We start from the raw sequence: 21462 nt of genomic DNA on the forward strand, positions 1-21462 counted from the left end.
CTCCCAATGCTTCCCACCCCCCGGCCTGCAGCTCCCCACACAACCCCTGGCTCAGCCCATTCACAACACCCCCTGTCCCAGCTTGCAGGTCCCCTGTGAGCCCCTGGCCCAGCCTGCTCCTAATGGCTCCCCCAGCTCACAGTTGCCCCCGCTCCCCCTGGCTCAGCCTGCCCAGCCTCACCTGTTCTAACGCCCCCCTGGCCCAGCCTGCCCAGCCCACTCCTAATGCATCCCCAGCGTGCAGCTCCCTGCGCACCCCCAGCCCAGCCCAGCCCAGCCCAGCCCAGCCCAATCCCAACACGGTCCACAGCCCGCAGCTCCCCACACAACCCCCAGCCCAGCTCGACCGGGCCTGCTCCCAACACTCCCCTAGCTCCCAGCCCAGCCCAGCCCAGTCCCTGCCTTCACCAGCCCACCACACCCCCACAGGTAGCGCTGGTGCACTCCAGAGGAACAAGCAGCCACCTCCTGCACCAGAGCCGGCACCAGGTCTCAACGCTCCCTCCCTCCTGCCCATGCCCCAAACTGCCCCCGCCGTTAACCCTCTCCAACCCACGGGTCGCTCGCCTGCTGCCGCCGCCTGCCTCCTTCCCGCGTCAGGAGCCCCAGGGCCCAGTCACAGACGTTGACCTGTATTTAGTGTCCCTCTTTCGAGTTTTCGCCTATGAGCAGGGAGCTGGGAACCTGCCGTGCTCGTGTAGGGAGGGACGAGCGTCCGCCCAACTACAAGTTCTTCAAAAAATACATCAGGAGCAGGAGGCCTATTGGGCGACCACGTCTTCCTGTCACCCCCCCGTCTGCGAGTCCCTTGGTGGCTGACCGGCCCGATTCTGGAGCCGCAGAGCTTCTCCCAGAGGCGGCGGGTTGGTGGCCCTTGGAAGGGCGTGGGGCAGGTTTTGCTGCTCCTTATCGGCCTCTCCTCACCCGCACTGCGGCGGGACCTCTCAACCTGCACCGCCCCCTCCCAGGTCACCGCTGTCCCCGGGAGACAGCCTTGGGCAAGTCATCGCGCGTGCAAGAAGGACGTCACGCCAGTCTCGAGCGTGGGCGATGACCTACTCTGTGAGGTGCCAGTGCCTCAGTCGAGGATGTTGCCATGAGGTCTTCAGTTTTCCTGGTGGGACAGGGCGTTGGCGGCGACGAGCTGAGGTTCCCCACGGTTCGTGAGCAGGAGCGCTCCACGGGAGCCGCTGTTGCCGACTTCCCCCCGGCGGTCTGCCAGAGATCTGCGTCTCTTTCGACCCTGGCGTTGAAATGCCCCTGGTGCACAATCCTGTCGTCTTTGGGGATGTCTGTCAGGACTGTGTCCAGCTGGGCGGAGAACTTCTCCTTCCTGTCTGAGTGCACATAAGCACTGGTGACAGGTGCCTGTTGGTTTTTGGGATGCTTCAGGTGGAAAGTCACAAGATGCTCATTGGTGTCGACAGGGACTTCGGATGGGATCTGTGTTAGTTTGTTTTTGATGGCAAATCCTACTCCGAGAATGTGGTTTTCTTCCTTTGGGGGGGTCCTTACCAGACAAATGTGACCTCTCCACCGCCTTCTCTTGGCCATCCGTCTGGCCTGCGCATTTCTGCCAGGGCAGCGATATCAATGCTGAGTCCCTGCAGCTCATGGGCGATAATTGCCGTGTGCCTTTGGGGTCACTCGCTCTCTGGGGTGTCCGTTAGAGTACGAATGTTCCATGTTCCAAAGTTTACTGTTCAGTTTCAACTGCCTAGTGGTGAACTCACTGGACAGGGTTATCCAGTCGGGGGGCTGAGCTGCACTATGTTTCGGGTACCTTTCCTACCCGCTCTCTCCCTGGCTGGGGTGAGCAGAGCGGATCCTAAACAGGGCTGCTCAGTCGTGGATGCAGCAGCCGGACGGTTCTACCACCTCAGTCCTCAAAATGGAACGACCGATACACACACCCACTGCCTACGTGCTGGTTCGTGACTAAAAGCTTCCAGATTTCACAACCCTGCTCCGTCGCCAGTCACCATAGGGCTTAAGTTTAGGAGAGTGGCACACAGAGGAAGATGCCCGTGCGTGACTTCTTGTAATGTGGGTGGCCTGTTGCACTGCAGCCGCCCCATGTTTCGTGACGGATAGCAGGCCCAGGTCCAATGGCATGAGATCCACAATGACGGGGAGCCTCCTGTCTTCTGCAGCCTTCCTCCGCCTTCGCAGCCATTGTAGCATCACCCTCACTGTCCTCCGCCTGTTCTACCATTGAGGCCTTTGGGATTATCCTTTGTCTGGACCCTCCCTCTTGACTTTGTCACCATGGGTGACCCTGCTGGGAGTACGAAACACCCTAGGGCATCTCTCTCGGGTTCCTTGGAACATACATGCCCACTCACCACGGCAAGGGGATGATCTGAAGAGGGAGGTTAAACTATATGCAGAACAGATTTGTCAGATACAGAGATGCACGTGATTTGTTGAGGAAACATTGAGAGAGGTTCTGTAAAGAAAAAAATCATGCCTCACTAATCTACTAACATTCTTTGAGGGGGGGTCAATAAACCTGTGGAGGAGGAGGATCCAGTGACTATAATATGCTTAGATTTCCAGAAAGCCTTTGACAAGGTCCTTCAGCAAAGGCTCTTAAACACGGGATGAACAGAAAGTTTTCCATCACCCCGTTCTCATGGATTGACAACTGATTAAAAGATAGGAAACAAAGGGTAGGAATAAGTGGTCAGGTGAGTCTTTTGGTTAACACTTGAGGCAAGAGCAACAAGGGTTATGTGGTGGGTGTCTACTATAGATCACCCAATCAAGTGGATGAGGTAGATGAGGATTTCTTCAGCCAACTGTCAGAAGTTTCCAGGTCACAGGTCCTGGTTCTCACTGGGGACTTTAATCACCCTGACATCTGCTGGGGACCAACACAGCAGCACACAGACAATCCAGGAAGTTTTTGGAGAATGTTGGGGGCAACTTCCTGGTACAGGTGCTGAAGGAACTGACCGGGGCCATGCACAGCTCGACCTGCTGCTCGTAAAACAGGGAGGAACTAGTAGTATTAGTAGTAGGCATCCTTCAGTCTGCATAGACTATGGATCGCGCCCTTTAAAGTTTCAATTGAGGACTTCATTTACAGCGTCTACTGTGACTATGAAGACCCACACGAGAGTGACAGTCCTTGCTGCATCTCTTGCAGATGTGGTGGGTGTCTGGCAAGTCCTTAGTGTGCTTTCTGTGCGCTCGCTTCTCCTCTGCTAGCTGTCTGATCCTCATCTCGCCCTTCTGAAGGCCCTTGTGTAACCCCTGCCTCCATCTGCTGCGGTCGTCTGCTAGTTCTTCCCAGTTGTCCAGCTCGATGTCTACCTCTCTGAGGTCTCTCTTGCAGACATCTTTGTAGCGCAACTGGGGGCGTCTGGGAGGTCTTTTGCCAGAGGCGAGCTCACCACACAGGATGTCTTTTGGAATCCTTCCACCATTCATCCTGCGGACGTGGCCAAGCCAGCGGAGCCAACACTGCCTGAGGAGGGTGTGCATGGTTGGGATTCCAGCTTGCTCGAGGACGGTGGTGTTGGTCACTCTGTCCTTCCATGATATTCCAAGGATGCGCCTGAGGCAGCGCAAGTGGAAGAGGCAAAGTAGACATGGGTGGCAAAATGGGGAGAAGTGGTCACAAAATGGTTGATTTTGGGATCCTGGCCAGTGGAAGAAAGGAGAGCAGCAAAATGCACATCTGAACTTCAGAAAAGTGGACTGTGACTCCCTCAGAGAACTGATGGGCAGGATTCCTGGGAGGCAAATATGAGAGGGACAAGAGTCCAGGAGAGCTGGCAGCATTTTAAAGAAGCCACATTGAGGATGCTGGAACAAACCCCCCGGCGTGCAGAAGGAAAAGCAGATGTTGTACGTGACCAGCTTGACTTAAGAAGAAAGCTTTGGTGAATAACCACAAACAGGAAGCTTGCGAGTGAGAACTTGGCTAGGTGACAAGGGAGGAGTGTAAAACCGTTACTCAAGCATGCTGGGGTGTGGTCAGGAAAACCAGAGGGCAGACAGAGAGGTGCCTAGTGAGAGATGTTCAGAATAAGTAGAAAGGTGTTACAGAGATGGTAGCAACAAGCAGGTCAGGAGGGAGAGTCTGGGGCCCTTCCTGAGTGGGGAAGGCAACCGAGTGAGAAATGACGTGGGAAAGCTGAAGTATTCTTTTTGTTGCCTCAGTCTTCACAGACAAAATCAGCCCCCAGAGTGCTGCACCGGGAAGCATTGCATGAGGAGGAGGTGAGCAGCCCTCGGTGGGGAAAGAACCCGTCAAGGACTGTAGAAAAGCTGGACGTGCACAAATCCCTGGGTCTGGATAACGCATCTGAGAGTGCTGAGGGCGTTGGCTGAAGTGGTTGCAAAGTCATTGGTCTTTCTCTTCAAAACTCTTGGTGATGAGGGGAGGTCCCAGGTGACTGGAAAAAGGCAAATGCAGCGGCCACCTTTAAACAGGGAAAGGAGGAGGTTCCAGGACCTACCCACCAGGCAGCCTGACCTCAGTCTCTGGAAAAATCGTGGAGCAGGTTGCCAGGGAATCCATTCTGAAGCACTCGGAAAGGGGCAAGTGATCAGAAACAGTCAGCATGGATTCACTCAGGGCAAGTCGTGCCTGACCAATCTGCTTTGCTTCTATGGGGAGGCACCTGGTTCTGGCTATGGGGAAGGCAGTGGATGTGATACACCTTGGCTTCAGCAAGGCTTTTAATACAGTCTCCCACAGCGTACCGGCCAGCACGTTAAGGCAGTATGGCTTGGATACATGGACTGTAAGGTGGATAGAAATCCAACTAGATTGTCTGGCTCAATGGCTTCATGTCTGGTTGGTGGATGGTGCCAAGTGGAGTGGCCCCCGGGGTCAGCTCTGGGGGCAGTTTTCTTCAACATCTTCATCAGTGCTCTGGATGCGGGGAGGAACTGCGTCCTCAGCACACTTGCAGATGACCCTAAGCTAGGGGGAGAGGTAGATACATTGCAGGGTCGGGACAGGGTCCAGAGTGACGTAGACAAATTGGAGGGTTGGGCCAAAAGAAATCTGATGAGGTTCAACAAGGAGAAGAGCAGAGTCCTGTACTTCAGATGGAAGAATCCCAAGCGCTGTTGCAGGCCGGGGACTGATTAGCTAAGTTGTAGTGCAGCAGAAAAGGACTTAGGGATTACAGGGGCTAGATATGAGTCAACAGTGAGCCCTTGTAGCCAAGAAGGCCAATGCCATATTGGGGTGCATCAAGAGGAGCATTTCCAGCAGATCTAGAGAAGTTATCCCCTCTACTTGGCACTGGTGAGGCCATGTCTGGAGTATTGTATCCAGTTCTGGGCTCCCCCAGTATAGAAAGGATGTGGATGCATTGGAAAGAGTCCAGCGGAGGGCAACAAAAATAATTAAGGGCTGGAGCACGTGACCTATGACAAGAGGCTGAGGTATTTGGGCTTGTGTAGTCTGCAGAAGAGAAGAGTGAAGGGGGATTTGATAGCAGCCTTCAACTTCCAAAGAGTGTGGAGAGAGGCTATTTTCAATGGTGCCAGATGGCAGAACCAGGAGCAATGGTCTCAGGTTACAACTGGGGAGGACTAGGTTGGATATGAGGAAAAATTATTTCACTGGTGTAGCACTACAGCACTGGAATGTATCGCCGAGAAAGGAGGTGGAATCTCCAGCCCTAGAGGTTTTTAAGGCCCAGCCTGGCTGGGATGATTTAGTTGGGGTTGGTCCTGTTTTGAGCAGGGTATAGCCTACATGACTTCCTGAGGTCTCTCCCAACCTACTTTTCTGTGATTCTATGAATTATTAGGAAAGGGATAAAGAATCATAGGATCATAGAACACTAGGACTGGAAGGGACCTCGAGAGGCCATCGAGTCCAGCCCCCTGCCCCAATGGCAGGACCAAGTACTGTCTAAACCATCCCTGGTAGACGTCTATCTAACCTGTTCTTAAATATCTCCAGCGATGGAGATTCCACAACCTCCCTTGGCAATTTATTCCACTGTTTGACCACCCTGACAGTTAGGAACTTTTTCCAAATGTCCAACCTAAACCTCCCTTGCGGCAGTTTAAGCCCATTGCCTCTTGTTCTATCCTCAGAGGCCAAAAAGAACAAGTTTTCTCCCTCCTCCTTATGACTCGCTTTTAGATACCTGAAAACCGCTATCATGTCCCCACTCAATCTTCTCTTTTCCAAACTAAACAAGCCCAGTTCTTTCAGCCTTTCTTCATAGGTCACATTCTCTAGACGTTTAATCATTCTTGTCGCTCTTTTCTGGACCCTCTGGAATTTCTCCACATCTTTCTTGAACTGGGGTGCCCAGAACTGGACACAATACTCCAGCTGAGGCCTAACCAGCGCAGAGCAGAGCGGGAGAATGACTTCTCATGTCTTGTTCACAACACACCTGTTAATGCATCCCAGAATCACGTCTGCTTTTTTTTGCAACAGCAACACACTGTTGACTCATATTTAGCTTGTGGTCCACAATAACCCCTAGGTCCCTTTCTGCTGTAGTCATCCCTAGACAGTCTCTCCCCATTCTGTATGTGTGAAACTGATTGTTCCTTCCCAAGTGGAGCACTTTGTATTTGTCCGAATTAAACTTCATCTTGTTCACCTCAGACCATTTCTCCAATTTCTCCAGATCACTTTGAATTATGACCCTAAGAATACGACAGTAAATGCCATATTGCCTCTATACGAATCCATCCTATGCCCACATGTTGAATACTGCATGCAAATGTGTTTGCCCAATGACAAAAATGTTTTGGAATTGGAAAAGGCTCAGAAAAAGAGGGAAATGATTTGGGATCTGAACTGGCCTCTGTCTGAGGAGAGATTAAGCGGACTCAGTGCTCAGCATGGAAAAAAGGCAGCTAAGAGGGTATGGTAAAGGCCTGTAAAATCCCGACTGGCTTGGATAAAGTGAGCAAGGGAAGGGTATTACCCACATGTGACGAAGTGGGGGATTGTCGTAGTGTTTGGTATGAGTCTGGTGCGTGTGCCCCAGTTTCCTCGTGTGCCACGTGTGCGAGGATGTGGTGGAAGAGGGTTCAGTGTTGCAGAGGACCAGGTGTGACATTGTCTGCCAGTGTCCCCCAGACAACGGCCTGGATTTAAGATCCCAGTGGTTGGTGACCACGAGGTCCAGGCCATCTCAACACGCAGCTGCTTCTGGCTGTCTCCGGTGGGAGGAGAAAGGGCCGAGGAGGGAGGACCGATCTGCCAGTTCGGACAGCGAGGGACCAGAGAATGGAATGGGGGCCCAAGGTGACCTCCCTACCAGGGGCGCAACAGCGGCTGGAGGAAGGTGGTGTAGGAGGTTGGCTGGAAGGAGGGGGCTGGGGCTGGGAACAGAGAGCAGCCAGAGCCCCGCTGGAGGCGGGAGATGTGTCGTGCTAGTCGATGTCAAGCCTGGGGCCTGGAGACCTGCCCGTGCTGGGTTCAGATATGCAAGGGGCCTACTGCATTATGCTGGCTGAGAGTCACTACAGGCTAGGGAGGGGGTGGGGGAGGGGATTGCTTTCCCTGGGTGTGGGGCACAGAACAGGTACACTCCCTGCAGGGGCCCACAGCAGAGACAAGCCCAAGGGCCTAACCTCAGCAGGAGAAGGCGGCCTTTGCGGAGGTCTGTCCGGCCGAAGCAGGGTCACTCCCTGGGGCCATAGGGAGCCGAGTCTGTGGCCGCAGAGGGTGGTTGGTGGATGCATCTTGTGGGCAGTTGGCCGTGAGCAGAGGGGCTCTGCCATAGGCGGCTGCCAGCCAAGGGCGTTGCAGGAGCCAGAGGTGGCCTATAACCAGCTCCCTCAAAGGGAACCCGGCACTGATGTAGGGCTGGGGGCTGGGGGCTCACGAGGGCAGCAGATCTCTCGGGTGGTGGAGAGCAGCTCATCCAGGGAGCAGCTTCTGGACCTCACTGAGGCCTTGGGATTCAGTGAGAACCTGGAGCAGCAGGAGGCGGCCAGGCCCAGTTCTCAGCACGGAGGGGAAGGTTCCACTCTGCGGCCCCCGTCCTGGCCCACTGGTGGGTGTGACGAGGAGGAGGCAGGAGCTGCAGGAGAGAGGCTGAGAGGACTCACCAGAGGTAAGTGAGGAAGGGCCCTGAGATGCCATTTCTGCAGGGAACCCAAATGCGTCCCCGTGTAGTAGGTTCCTGGGGCTGGGGCTGCCTGTCCCACCTATGACTTTCCAAAATCTGGCAACTCTACCCAGCATCGATGGGAGGGCAGTTGTGCGGAGGAGAGATTCTGGAACCTGGACTCTTGTTGGTGTGAGGCAACCCCAAAGGACTTGGGTGTTAGCTGCACAAATTTCTTTATCCCTTCCCCACTTCAGGGACACACACACCTTTACCAATCCAGAAGCCTTAAGGCAAGACCTTGTTAATTTAAACTCCCACGCTTCCCCAGTTCCTAGGGCCCAGGGCACAATTCCCTGTGGGTCTGCGGGATCTGTGCCACCAAAAAAGTCTTGCACAGTACAAATTGGATAAGGGGGAGAGTTCTGTGCAGATAATAAATTTGGTGGAGAACGCGGGCAGCCTAGGTTTGGACTTAATTGAGCTAACCTAACAGAGCAACAACAGAATACTATTGTGACAAATAGTAACAGAGAGGGAGCCGTGCTAGTCTATACACTATCAAAACAAAAAGCAGTCAAGTAGCACTTTAAAGACTAGCAAAATAGTTTATTAGGTGAGCTTTCGTGGGACAGACCCACTTCTTCAGACCATAGCCAGACCAGAACAGACTCGATATTTAAGGCACAGAGAACCAAAAACAGTGAGCAAGGAGGACAAATCAGAAAAAGATAATCAAGGTGAGCAAATCAGAGAGTGGAGGGGTGGGGGGGAAGGTCAAGAATTAGATTGCGTTAAGTATGCAGACGAGCCCCTATAGTGACTCAGAAAGTTCCCATCATGATTTAAACCATGTGTTAATGTGCCGAATTTGAATATAAAAGCCAGCTTGGCCGCTTCTCTTTCCAAAACGGTGCGATAATTCCTTTTCAGTAACACACGTACCTTAAAGGAATTATCGCACCGTCTTGGAAAGAGAAGCAGCCGAGCTGGCTTTTATATTCAAATTCGGCACATTAACACATGGTTTAAATCATGATGGGAACTTTCTGAGTCACTATAGGGGCTCGTCTGCATACTTAACGCAATCTAATTCTTGACCTTCCCCCTCACCCCTCCACTCTCTGATTTGCTCACCTTGATTATCTTTTTCTGATTTGTCCTCCTTGCTCACTGTTTTTGGTTCTCTGTGTCTTAAATATTGAGTCTGTTCTGGTCTGGCTATGGTCTGAAGAAGTGGGTCTGTCCCACGAAAGCTCACCTAATAAACTATTTTGCTAGTCTTTAAAGTGCTACTTGACTGCTTTTTGTTTTGATTGTGACAAATAGTAAAATGTTCACCCTGAAGCAACAGGAGGGGAAGGAAACCAAGCAAAGGGGCCAGGAAGGGTGGGTGTTAGCTGAACAGCCCCTTCTCCTTGCTAAATGGGTAGCAGAACAGGCCCCAGGCCCTGAGGACAAGATTCTTCCTGGGGGAGAGGGGCCCTTGATTCTGCTCGTAAAGGGGTTTGAAGCATTCTGTAAGTGCATAAAATGAAAACTAGATAAAACAGCAGTCAAAGCAGCAGCAGCCTGGGCATGGCAGAAACCTGTCACTGGGTGCAGCACGCCAGGATAGGTGAGAGGAAGATGATACATTCGATTTGGCTGTAGCAAAGGACAGTCTGGCTCAGTATAAGACATCTGAGTGGGCCAGTGCAGCTTCAGCATTACAGAACACAACAGCTCTCCAAGCAAAGAGAGGAGACCGGGAACACCTGAAGCTCCAGGTGGGAAGCCTGAATAGGGAGCTGTCTACATTGCAAATGAAGTTGCAGGAGGCACAGGCGGCTGTGGGGGCCGTGTTACAGGAAAGTGAGGATTGGGCCCAGTCCAGCAACAACCATTCAGTTTGCAGACAGCAAATAGAGAAGCTAGAAAACATGTTGGGAGCCCAGAGGGTGGGACCAAGAGCAGAACCTGACCCAAGCAGTGCACAGCAGCAAAGGCAATTCAGGCAAACCGCTACGGAGGTTTCTGATTTGACCCCAGCTCAGGTACGAGCCTCTGCTCAGCAACTGGGACCCCTAGAAAGGACACGTCTGGACTGGGAGGAGGGCAGCAGATTCTGAGGTTTTGGCCCAGGCCTGTACCAGTGCTTCGGACTGGGCAGTGACGTGCAGTGCCGAGGGGCCCTTAGGTGGCAGTGGTGTTGCTGCTACTAGCTGGGACGGGGTGAAGGAGGTAAGGAAGGTTGTGATGCCAGCCGGACAGCTGGGGAAATTGTTCCATGTAACAGAACAGGGCCCAGGTGACTCCCCAGAGCCGTATGTTACCAAGAAGGAAACATTGGCCAGGGCTGCTGGGGCTGGGCCGGGGTACCAGGAACCGCCCCTGATTCCAGTACGTTGGCCTGTAAGACGGGATGGCTGGATGGCTTGAATTCAAAAATGAAAGTGGTTTCAGGACCCACAGACCCCACCAGGTGGGATTTAAGGCAGGGTAGTTTCCCGGCAGCTTCGAGTGGTTTATTCGGGACACACAGGGAGAGGCAGGAAAAGGAAATCAGTGGAGTCTGTACAGGCAGCAGCTGTTGGGAACAACAGGCCCCAGATCTTCCAGGGGAGCCAGGAGAAAAGGGGCCTGGTGCACCGAGCCGAGGGAGAGCGAAAGGAAGGGAAAGGAGCAGCAGGAAGAGGCAGAAGGAAAAGACTTGGCAGAAGAACTCACCTCCAAGCCGCAGCCTGAGAGCAGAGCTGCCAGGACCCCTCCGCGTGACCGTGTGTTGCAGAGACCCTGACTCAGTCTGGCCCAGAGGATCGTTTCCCAGCAGTTCCGAGTATTTGTTCCGGGACACAGGGACAGGCAGGTACCGCTGGCCTCTGCCAGGATCGGTGAGTAGGACCCTGAGTGCTGAGTGTGGCGTCTGCTCGCCGGGAATTGCCACTCACCAGAGAGCAAGGCTGTTCCCGTGGGAGGCTTTCCAGGGGTGCAGACCCTGGGACGTTACCCCCTCGGGACTGGGCAAGGGGGCAGGAGGGGTAAAGAAATCTGTGCGGGTGACAAGGGGAGGGGCCGGGCAGAAGCCGGTCAGCAGCTGGCGGCCGCATTACGCTTGGGAGATGCACGCGGGGTCTTCTCCGAGGGAGGGGGCAGGAACGTGGTGTTTACCGAGTATCTGGCGCTGTCGTGCTCTGTGCTCAGGACGTTCCCCGGGTGCTCACGGACACACACTCTCGCTTGCCGCCGAGGAGCCAAACCAGAGCACCTGGGACCAGGGCCTCAGATGGGGCCCCGAGACAGCTTGGCCTGCGGGTGCCACAGGGAGATGCCCAGTGGGGCAGTCCCCACCCCCTCCCCTTTGTGGGGGAGGGAGGCGGGTCTGGCGCCTGGGGCAGCCCAAGCCCCAAGGGGGCGGTTGGACCCCCAGGGTTGGGGTGTGCAATGAGGGCACATCTCTGAGATGGCCCAAGTGGGGCTGCGGGGGGGGTGTGGATGTTGCTCACCATGCTTGGTGGTGGCCCTGTGCTTAGGGCCGACTGTGATGGGGTTCGGGGTCCCCCAGGCTCTGCCCCCGTCCGCAGGCAGGAGTGACTCTCACTGGCAGGAGAACAGCGGGTTTATTAGCCGACAGGACACAGCGTCGTACAGAGGAGTCGGTGCAGCCGGCAGAGACAGCCAGTCCAATCCATGTGGGGAGAGGAGACCCTGAGGGGTCCCCAGAGCCGGGGCCTGGCCCCTTCCTTTGTCTCTCTCTCTCCCAGCCCAGACTCACTGCTCCCAACTCCCAGTTCCAATTCACACCCCTCAGGCTCCACCTCCCCCTTGTCTGCAGCCCAGAGGTGTCACCTGGTCACCAGGTTACCCCCAGCAGGAGCCCCCCACCCTCTGTGAGCCCCACACGTACCCCCCACTCCATCACATCTCTCCCCGCTTCCAGACCGAACTGAGCGGGGTCACTCAGCTGGTGACCTGGGCAAGTTTGGGGCCCTCCCCTCATGACAGGGTATCGGCTGCAACCTCGGTGCTCCCCTTGATGTTACCACCTCCACGTCGTAATCCTGCTGGGGGAGGCTCCACGTCAGGAGCTTGGCATTAGCCCCTTTCATGTGATGCACCCGGGCAAGTCTCTTTAGTTCCCTCGGGTTGGTTGGTCTCCCTGCTTCGGTCTCTGGTCCATCAGCCACGTTCTCAGGTCGGGCAGGCAGAGCCCATACAGCTGCTGCAGCACCAGCAGATCAAACAGTTCTTCTCTGGTCTGGGCCCTGCCCCGTCTTCCCACCAGCCCATACAGCTGCTCTGGCACATGTTTGGGATTCAGTTACAGCCCAGTAAAGGAAGGTACAAATGCTTCCACCCTCGGCATTTAGCCAGACCACCACAATGGTAGCAGCATCCACTGGTTACAGCAGTCAGTGTGAGTAACAGAACAAACCCATTGCAATTGTACATTTACGTTGCTCTTTGGTTTACCACAACCTTTGTGTAACGTCCTTGAGAATCTGGTATTTTGGGGCTAAATGGCTGAGGCCTTTCTTTGCACCAGCAAGTGCTAATCCTCCCTTGCCCCGTGGGGTGGAAATCTGAGCTCTCTGGCTGTGCCCTCCCTTCTAGCAGTAGCTGGGCCGTTAGTGATCCTCGGGAAGACCCCTCCTCCCAGCCAGGCTGGACATTTCCAAACCAAACTGCTTTCTGACAGCTGCTTTTTGAGTCCCAGATACAGAATCCACATGAAGGAATCCCTGTGAAAACAACACAGCCGTCCAGTAGCACTTTAACAAAAAATGTATTAGGTGAGGAGCTTTTGTGGGACAGACCCACTTCTTCAGCCCAGAGCCAGCCCAGAACAGACTCAATATTTAAGGCACAGAGAACCAAAAACAGTAATCAAAGTTGACAAATCAGAAAAATATGATCAAGGTGAGCAAATCAGAGAGCAGGGGGGCGGGGAGGAGTCAAGAATTAGATTAAGCCAAGTATGCAAAAGAGCCTGGATGGTGTCCCAGAAAATTTGCATCTCAGTTCAAACCACGTGTTAATGTGTTGAATTTGAATATGAAAGGAAGTTCAGCAGCTTCTCTTTGTAAAGCAGACTGAAAATTCTTCTCCAATAAGACACAAACTCTTAAGTCACTAACAGAATGGCCCACTCCATTGAAATGTAAACGAACTGCTTTGTGGATCAGGAATGTGGAACAGGAATCCCTGTTTCTCCCTTACTGGCCCACCAGGCCCACAGCTCCTTTGTCCTTCCACCTCCGACTTCTGCCTCCCCCTGGAATCAGAAGTGGGTCCGTCACAAGAACACAAGTGTTCCCAGCACCTGGAGATGGGGAATTCCTGGCACGGTCATGCAAGTGACCTGGCTCAGGACCACAGTCTTAGTGCGCTGGTCACACCCAGTCACCTGGTTCTCACAGGGCTGCTCACATTCTCTTACAGCTTTCACTTTACTTGGGCCAACTTCCAACTCCTGAGAAACCTTTACCCTGCCTGCTTTGGACCCTTGCAGAGCACAGCCAGGGGTTCACACTCAGGCACGTCCTGACCATCAGGAAGTGAAACAAACTTCTCCCCAGGCAAAGGGCTGCTCTGGCTCTTACAGACATGCACCTTTCCTGTTCACTCTCCTTCACCTCACTCCCATTTCCCACAGTCCCCACAGACGGCTCAGGAAAAGTTTTGGGGAAATTCTCTTCCTCAAGAGCTCCCCCAAACAACAACTCACCCCTGTCTGGCTCCACATGGGCACTGCTCCCTTGAGCCACAACCAGCTCCTGGGTTTCACCTACACCCAGGATCCCTTCTGGCCCATCAGGCGGATTCCCACATAATCCCCTTCCAGGCAGACAGCCAGTACCACCAGACAGAAGGTCAGAGTCCCTTTCCTCCCTTCTGCTACCAGCTTCTTTATCTTCATCAGGCAGCGTAACTCCATTGCCAGTCTGCTCTTCCTGTGTCCTGGCGAGAGGATGACTCTGGTAGGACAGAGTCTCTCACCCCTCCCAGTAACAGCTCAGCATCAGGCAAAGAGCAAGTACTAGAATCATCTGGTCTCTGGGATTCCCTGATGATACTAACTGGATTAGACCAAGTTAAAGCATCATCCCCCCTGAGAGACACAGAGGCAGGCCCACTTCCCAGCTGGGCTTCAGCTGCCCTCAGATCCAGCTCTGGGATCTTGGCCCCATCTCGAGCCCCCACAGGCTCAGACAAAGGAGTCACTTCCCCAGAAGCAGAAGCACTTTTCTTGCACCAACACGTCCTGCTGGTGTAGTACCCAGCGGCCCAGAGACCCCATCTGGGGTGAGCAAAGTCTCTGCTCTACAGCCTCGGCTGAGAGCCAGCTGGCCTTTAGCTCACGTGGTAGAGCGCAGGGCTTCAGCCCTTCCGCTCACAGGTTCCACACCTGGGGCCAGCAACCCGGGTCTGTTGGGGTTACACTGGTAAGGGGGAAGTGGTGGATGTGGTACACCTGGACTTTAGTAAAGCATTTGATACCCGCTCACGTGACCTTGTCATTAACCAGCAAGGGCTGGGGCTGCAATGAGGGGTGGGATACCTGTACCCAGAGAGGAGTGGGCAGCGGTGTGTAGCAAGGGGGCTCTGCAGGGGTCAGTTCTGGGGTGGGTGCTGTTGAATATCTTCACCGCTCATTTAGCTCATGGCACAGAGGGTGCGGTTATCGCGTGCGCAGATGGTCGCAGGCTGGGAGGTTGGCGGCTGCTTCGGAGGACGGGGTCAGAATTCAAAGTGATCTCGACCAGCTGCAGAAGTGGTCCGGGGCAAAGAAGATGAAGGTTAATAAGGACCAATGCAAAGTGCCCACGTAGGGAGGCGGAAGCAGGGGCATACACAGAATGAGACGCGACTCCCAAGGGTGGAGCCCGGCCGAAGGGGATCCAGAGGTCATAGTGGACACAAATGACATGTGAGTCACCAGTGCGAAGCTGTTGCAAAAAGCAGATGTGATTCTGGGAGGCGTTAGCGGGAGTGTTGTAACCCAGCCACGAGAAGTCATTCTTCCGCTCTGCCCTGCGCTCGTTCGGTCGCAGCCGGAGCCTTGTGTCCGCTCTGGGCCCCGCATTTCGGCAAAGATGTGGCAGAACTGGGAAGAGTCCAGAGATGAGCAAGAAGGCGCGTGAAAGGGCGAGAGATCGTGAGCTATGAAGGCGACTGAAAGAACCGGGCTTGTTCACTTGGGAAAGAGCGGGCTGAGAGGGGGCGTGACGGTGGCTGTCAGGTACCTAAAAGAGGGTTACAAGGAGGCAGGAGAGACCTTGCTCTCCTGGGCCTCTGAGGCCAGGACGGGGAGCAACCGGCTTCACCTGCAGCCAGGGAGGTCCGGGTTGGACAGAAGGAAAAACTTCCCACCTATCCAAGTGGTTAAACACTGGAGCAAATTGCCTGGGGAGGCTGGAGCCATTGAAGAGCCGGTTAGATAAATACCCCACAGGGACGGTCTAGCCAGTGCCTGGTGTGATGCGCAGGGCAGGAGCTGGACTCGATGACCTCTCGAGGTCCCTTCCCATTTGAGCCTCCTGTGAGTCTGTCCAAGCTGAGGGTGGCGCTGGGCTCCCCAGTGAGCCGCAGGCTCGGGTTGTGTGGGAGGCGGGGGACGAAAGAAGGTGAAGGAAATGAGTCTGCAACTCCCAACCCCACAGCACCAGGCAGGACGGAGCAAAATGACGGCGCCAACCTCTGAAATGCAGCTGCTCCTCACGGCTCTGATGGCATCAAACCTCCTGCAAGGTACCCAGCTGGGCTGGCAGGGGCTGCGGGTGGGGAGTGAGGGGCGCTGGTAGGGCTGCGAGGAGCCCAGGAGGGGGCTGGCAGGGGCTGCGGGTGGGGAGAGAGGGGCACTGGCCGGGCTGGGGGGAGCCCAGGAGGGGGCTGGCAGGGGCTGCGGGTGGGGAGAGAGGGGCGCCGGTAGGGCTGTAGGGAGCCCAGGAGGGGGCTGGCAGGGGCTGCGGGTGGGGAGTGAGGGGCGCTGGTACGGCTGCGAGGAGCCCAGGAGGGGGCTGGCAGGGGCTGCGGGTGGGGAGAGAGGGGCGCTGGCCGGGCTGGGGGGAGCCCAGGAGGGGGCTGGCGGGGCTGCGAGGAGCCCAGGAGGGGGCTGGCGGGGCTGTGGGTGGGGAGTGAGGGGCGCTGGCCGGGCTGGGGGGAGCCCAGGAGGGGGCTGGCAGGGGCTGCGGGTGGGGAGTGAGGGGCGCTGGTAGGGCTGCGAGGAGCCCAGGAGGGGGCTGGCGGGGCTGCGGGTGGGGAGAGAGGGGCGCTGGCCGGGCTGGGGGGAGCCCAGGAGGGGGCTGGCGGGGCTGCGGGTGGGGAGTGAGGGGCGCTGGCCGGGCTGGGGGGAGCCCAGGAGGGGGCTGGCGGGGGCTGCGGGTGGGGAGAGAGGGGCGCTGGCTGGGCTGGGGGGAGCCCAGGAGGGGGCTGGCGGGGCTGCGGGTGGGGAGAGAGGGGCGCTGGCCGGGCTGGGGGGAGCCCAGGAGGGGGCTGGCAGGGGCTGCGGGTGGGGAGTGAGGGGCGCTGGCCGGGCTGGGGGGAGCCCAGGAGGGGGCTGGCGGGGCTGCGAGGAGCCCAGGAGGGGGCTGGCGGGGCTGTGGGTGGGGAGTGAGGGGCGCTGGCCGGGCTGGGGGGAGCCCAGGAGGGGGCTGGCAGGGGCTGTGGGTGGGGAGTGAGGGGCGCTGGTAGGGCTGCGAGGAGCCCAGGAGGGGGCTGGCGGGGCTGCGGGTGGGGAGAGAGGGGCGCTGGCCGGGCTGGGGGGAGCCCAGGAGGGGGCTGGCGGGGCTGCGGGTGGGGAGTGAGGGGCGCTGGCCGGGCTGGGGGGAGCCCAGGAGGGGGCTGGCGGGGCTGCGGGTGGGGAGAGAGGGGCGCTGGCCGGGCTGGGGGGAGCCCAGGAGGGGGCTGGCGGGGCTGCGGGTGGGGAGTGAGGGGCGCTGGCCGGGCTGGGGGGAGCCCAGGAGGGGGCTGGCGGGGCTGCGGGTGGGGAGTGAGGGGCGCTGGCCGGGCTGGGGGGAGCCCAGGAGGGGGCTGGCGGGGCTGCGGGTGGGGAGTGAGGGGCGCTGGCCGGGCTGGGGGGAGCCCAGGAGGGGGCTGGCGGGGCTGCGGGTGGGGAGTGAGGGGCGCTGGCCGGGCTGGGGGGAGCCCAGACCCCCCTGTATGTTTCTTCTCAAGCTGTTTTGTGCCTCTCTCTGTTTCCTCTTTTTGATCTCGAGTCTCATGGGGAACCTCGTGGGTGCTGTTGTGTCCTGAGGGATTTCTGCACAGCTCCCCTCCCCAGGGGCTCCCATCCACCCCGCCGGGACCCCTGCCCCCTTTCCCCTCCCCACGGGTCTCTGCCCCACACCCTTAGTTCCCAGCTGCCCAGGAGACGGGCTGGGGAGCCGCAACCAGGCAGCTCCTGGGGTGGTGGGTAAATGGGGCTAGTGCAGGGGCCTGTGTGGGAGGGGACCTATGAGCCCCCCATCTCTTCCGTTGGTCTGCCCACCGCCAGTGCTGTGAGCTTCCCCCAGCAGTGCCCTGCCTTTCGCCCCGACCCCCAGGTCCAGCCCCCGCCCAGGCCTTCAGCATTGAGACCCACAACGCCACCGTCTTCGAGGGTGACGCGGAGGCGCAATTCGGGTACCGAGTCGTCCCAGTGCATTCGAACGGCAGCTCCTGGTGAGAGGCTGGGCGGGGATGGGGCCAGGACTCCTGGGTTCTCTTCCAGCCTGGGGGGTGGGGGGGGGCTGGGGAGGCTCAGGACTCCTGGGTTCTCTTCCAGCTCAGGCGGGGTGGGGAGGCTCAGGACTCCTGGGTTCCCTCCTAGCTTCGGGGGCGGTGGCATCAGAGCCCATAATCCAGCCTGTGCCCATCTTTCCCCAGGCTGGTGGTGAGTGCCCCCCTGGGGGGGAACGGGACGGGATCCCTGTATCGCTGCTCCTACCATGGGGGGACCTGTCAGCCCATCCCCCTCCCTGGTAAGTGACGGGGTCTGTGGTGGGGTCTCTGGCCCCTGCTCTCTCTTGGGGGGGGTGGGGGTGTTTTGGGGGGTGCCTAGTGGGTGTCTCTCCTGCTCGCTCTGTGCCCCCAGAAACCCCCCCGGTCTCCATGGGTCTGGTGCTGGCCTCTGACGAGAGCTCGGGATCCCGAATCATCGTAAGTCACCTCCTGCCCCCCAGGCCTGGCTATGGGGAGGGGCTGTGGGGCAGGAAGGGAAGAGGGGAGGGGCTGTGGGGGAAGACAGGGCTGTGGTGGGAGGGGCAGAGAGCAGGGGAGGTGGGGGGTCGGCAACACCTACAGGTGAAGCGCAGATGTGGGCTGAGGGGATAGTATGCGGGGCTGGGATGAGGGATCCCCGGTGACCCTGGTTTCCTCCCCAGGCCTGCGGCCCCCGGCTCCAGCAGCCCTGTGAGGAGAATGTCTATCTGCAGGGGCTCTGCTACCTGTGGGGGGGCTTGGAGAGGCTCCCCCGGGCCCTGCACCCCACTAGCCAAGGTGGGGATGCAGGCAGGGGGTGCTGCTCCGGGCTGGTGATGGTGCTGGCTGGCTGGGAGATGCCAGCTGGGGGGTGATCCCGGGGGGTAACAATAGCAGGGGGCTGACACCAGGGGTGCCGCTGGTGGGGGGGGTGATTCTGGTGGGGGGGTGACATGGGGGGTGATGCCGGGGGGGGGTGACACGGGGTGTGATGCTGGTGGGGGGGTGATTCTGGTGGGGGGGTGACATGGGGGGGTAATGCCGGGGGGCGTGGCACGGGGCGTGATGCTGGTGGGGGGGTGATGCCGGCTGGGGGGTGACACGGGGGGTGATACTGGTGGGGGGTGACACCGGGGGGGGTGACACGGGGGGTGATGCTGGTGGGGGAGTGACATGTGGGGGTGATGCCGGCGGGGGGTGACACGGGGTGATGCTGGTGGGGGGGTGATGCCGGCGGGGGGGTGAGACGGGGGGTGATGCTGGTGGGGGAGTGACATGGGGGGGTGATGCCGGCGGGGGGTGACACGGGGTGATGCTGGTGGGGGGGTGATGCCGGCGGGGGGGTGAGACGGGGGGTGATGCTGGTGGGGGAGTGACATGGGGGGGTGACACCAGCGGGGGGGGGTGACACCGGCAATGGTGCTGATTCCCGCCACCCCCAGAGTGCATTTCGGGGGTGGACGTGGCCATTCTGTACGACGACTCCCAGAGCATCCAGCCGCAGGACTTCACACTGATGAAGACCTTCATCGAGCAGCTGCTGCGCAACCTGGCGGGGCCCCGCGCCCAGGTGGGTCCGTCCGTCCGTCTGTCCCTGTCCTGCACGTCTGTCCAGCCATCCCTGCGTGTCCGTCCGTCCCTGTCCTGCATGTCTGTCCAGCCATCCGTGTGTGTCCATCTGTGATGGGGTTCAGGGGTCCCCCTGCACTGCACCCCGTCCGCTGGCAGGAGAGACTCTCACTCAGCAGGTACAACAGGAGGTTTATTAGGCAACAGATGTCCAGTTTCTCACAGAAGCGACAGCATAGCAGCCAGAGACAGTCCTTCCAACCTGTCCTGGGGAGAAGACCCCGAGGGTGCCCCTCTGGGGTGTAGCTTCCCCCTCCTCAGGCTGGCTGCCTTCCAGCTCTCCCTTCCCCTCGCCTCTAACTGCCGCCCCCGATTCAAAAACCAGCTCAGCTCCTCCCTCCTCTTTGTTCAGGGCAGAGGTGTTACCTGCCAGTTGTAGCCCCAGGGTCATCCTTAGCCACTGGGAGCTGCTCTGCTTGCCTCAGACATCCAGCCTGACTCACACATGCACCCCCCCACTCCATCACACCATCCTTCCCTGTCCTGCACGTCTGTCCATCCATCCCTGCGTGTCCGTCCGTCCGTCCCTGTCCTGCACGTCTGTCCAGCCATCCCTGCGTGTCCGTCCGTCCGTCCCTGTCCTGCACGTCTGTCCAGCCGTCCCTGCGTGTCCGTCCGTCCCTGCACCGTGCATCTCTCCAGCCGGCCCTGGGCTGTCCCTCCATCTGCCCCTCCATGTGTCCGTCTGTCCCTGTGCACTCAGCTGGAGGGGCTGAGCCCTTCTGTGTGTCCATCTGTCCATGCGTCGGTAGCAGGGCAGCTGGTGCCACTCGATTTCACCCCCGACTCCCCTCCCCCAGCTCGCCGTGGTCCAGTTCTCCTCTGAGATCCACCAGGTCTTCAGCTTTACCAGCTACACCAAGAAGGGGCTGTCGGCCGTGGTGCAGGATCTGATGGCCTTTCCCCAGCTGAAGGGCAACACCCACACCCCCTCTGCCATCCGCTTCGTGGCGTGAGTACCTCCTGGGGGACGGGTAACGGCGGCCGCCCCAGACCACCAGCCCTGACTCTGCACCCTCTCCGCACAGCCAGGAGACCTTTGGTCCCCAGCACGGTGCCCGGCCCAAAGCCAAGCGGCTCCTGATTGTCCTGACCGACGGGGAATCCACAGATGAACAGACCACCTTCGCTGAGGCCATCCAGGCGGCTGACAGCAAGGAGCTGATCCGATACGCCATTGGGGTACGGCAGGGACCTCGCGGCGGGTGTGTGGCAGAGACTGGGAGAGTCCATGCCATGTGCTGGGCTGTGGGTAACCCTCCCGGTTCCTTCAACGCCCTCGGTACAGGAGGTGCCTTGAACCTTTCGGGGTCCCCAGCAGTTTGGAAGCATCCTTATGGATGGGGGTGCAAAGAAGTTCTTCAACGGCTGCAGTGGCTGAGAGGTTCTAGAAGTCCCTGAGCGGGTCTGGGAGGTTCTGGAGGATGCATGAGACCTGTGGGACTCTGTGCAGTTTCTGGGCTCCCTGCAGTCAGGAACAGCCCGTAACATTTCTGTTCTCTGCGGGTGTTTTGAAATTTCCGGCTCACTGAAGGTCATGAAGGTTCTGGGTTGTGAGAGGATCTGGGATGAGCTCGGTACTTCGGCAGGTTCTCTGGAGGTTCTGGAGCGTCCTTAAAGATCCTGGGCTCTAGGAGGCTCTGGAGCCCTGAGATGTCCTGGCACATTGGTCAGTACTGTTAGGTGTTGAGCGGTTCCACAATCGTTTCGGGTGCCTGGAGGGTCTCAAGGTTGCTTGAAGGCTCTGAAGCAGGAGTGAGGCGCTCAGGAGAGCCCCAGCGGGTTCCCAGAGGAGTGGGGGGTAGTTCTGGACTGGGGTTTGGCCAGATCGAGGCAGGGCTCCCGGGGGACACCTGGAAGGGCAGCGGAGAGTTTTGGTGGACGAGGAGGAGGTTGTGAGGGGGGCTGAAATGGATCTGAAAGGGTCTGTAGGTGTCTGGTGGGTGCTGGGAGCCAAGAGGGATTATGGGAAGCTGTGAGGGGTTCTGGGGAGGTGTGTGTGTGTGTGTGTGTGTGTGTGTGTGTGTGTGGCGGACTGGGGATGCAATAGGGGCTGTGCGGAGACATGGAAGCTCTGGGGCGGTGAGAGGGCCTCAGGAGAGGTATGAGGGGTTCTGGG

At 58.1% G+C, this 21462-nt stretch overlaps 1 protein-coding gene across 3 annotated transcripts in view; it reads left to right on the top strand.

Moving 5' to 3' along the window:
* Nucleotides 1-10662: 10662 nt before the first annotated feature.
* ITGAL (integrin subunit alpha L) overlaps nucleotides 10663-21462 on the top strand; it is a 29360-nt gene continuing 18560 nt past the window's right edge. The window contains exons 1-9 of one of the 3 annotated variants that reach the window (XM_074998375.1): nucleotides 10663-10927; nucleotides 15698-15785; nucleotides 17579-17696; nucleotides 17901-17995; nucleotides 18109-18173; nucleotides 18398-18512; nucleotides 19157-19284; nucleotides 20144-20295; nucleotides 20372-20525. In XM_074998375.1, coding sequence (XP_074854476.1) covers nucleotides 15719-15785; nucleotides 17579-17696; nucleotides 17901-17995; nucleotides 18109-18173; nucleotides 18398-18512; nucleotides 19157-19284; nucleotides 20144-20295; nucleotides 20372-20525 — 894 coding nt within the window. In that variant the 5' untranslated portion in view covers nucleotides 10663-10927; nucleotides 15698-15718. Of the gene's footprint in view, nucleotides 10928-14708; nucleotides 15277-15350; nucleotides 15786-17578; nucleotides 17697-17900; nucleotides 17996-18108; nucleotides 18174-18397; nucleotides 18513-19156; nucleotides 19285-20143; nucleotides 20296-20371; nucleotides 20526-21462 lie in introns of those variants that run through there. The other 2 variants (XM_074998376.1, XM_074998374.1) reach the window with 2 other exon arrangements.

Source organism: Carettochelys insculpta, chromosome 6 (genome assembly GCF_033958435.1).
Source record: "Carettochelys insculpta isolate YL-2023 chromosome 6, ASM3395843v1, whole genome shotgun sequence".
Lineage (NCBI taxonomy): Eukaryota > Metazoa > Chordata > Testudines > Carettochelyidae > Carettochelys > Carettochelys insculpta.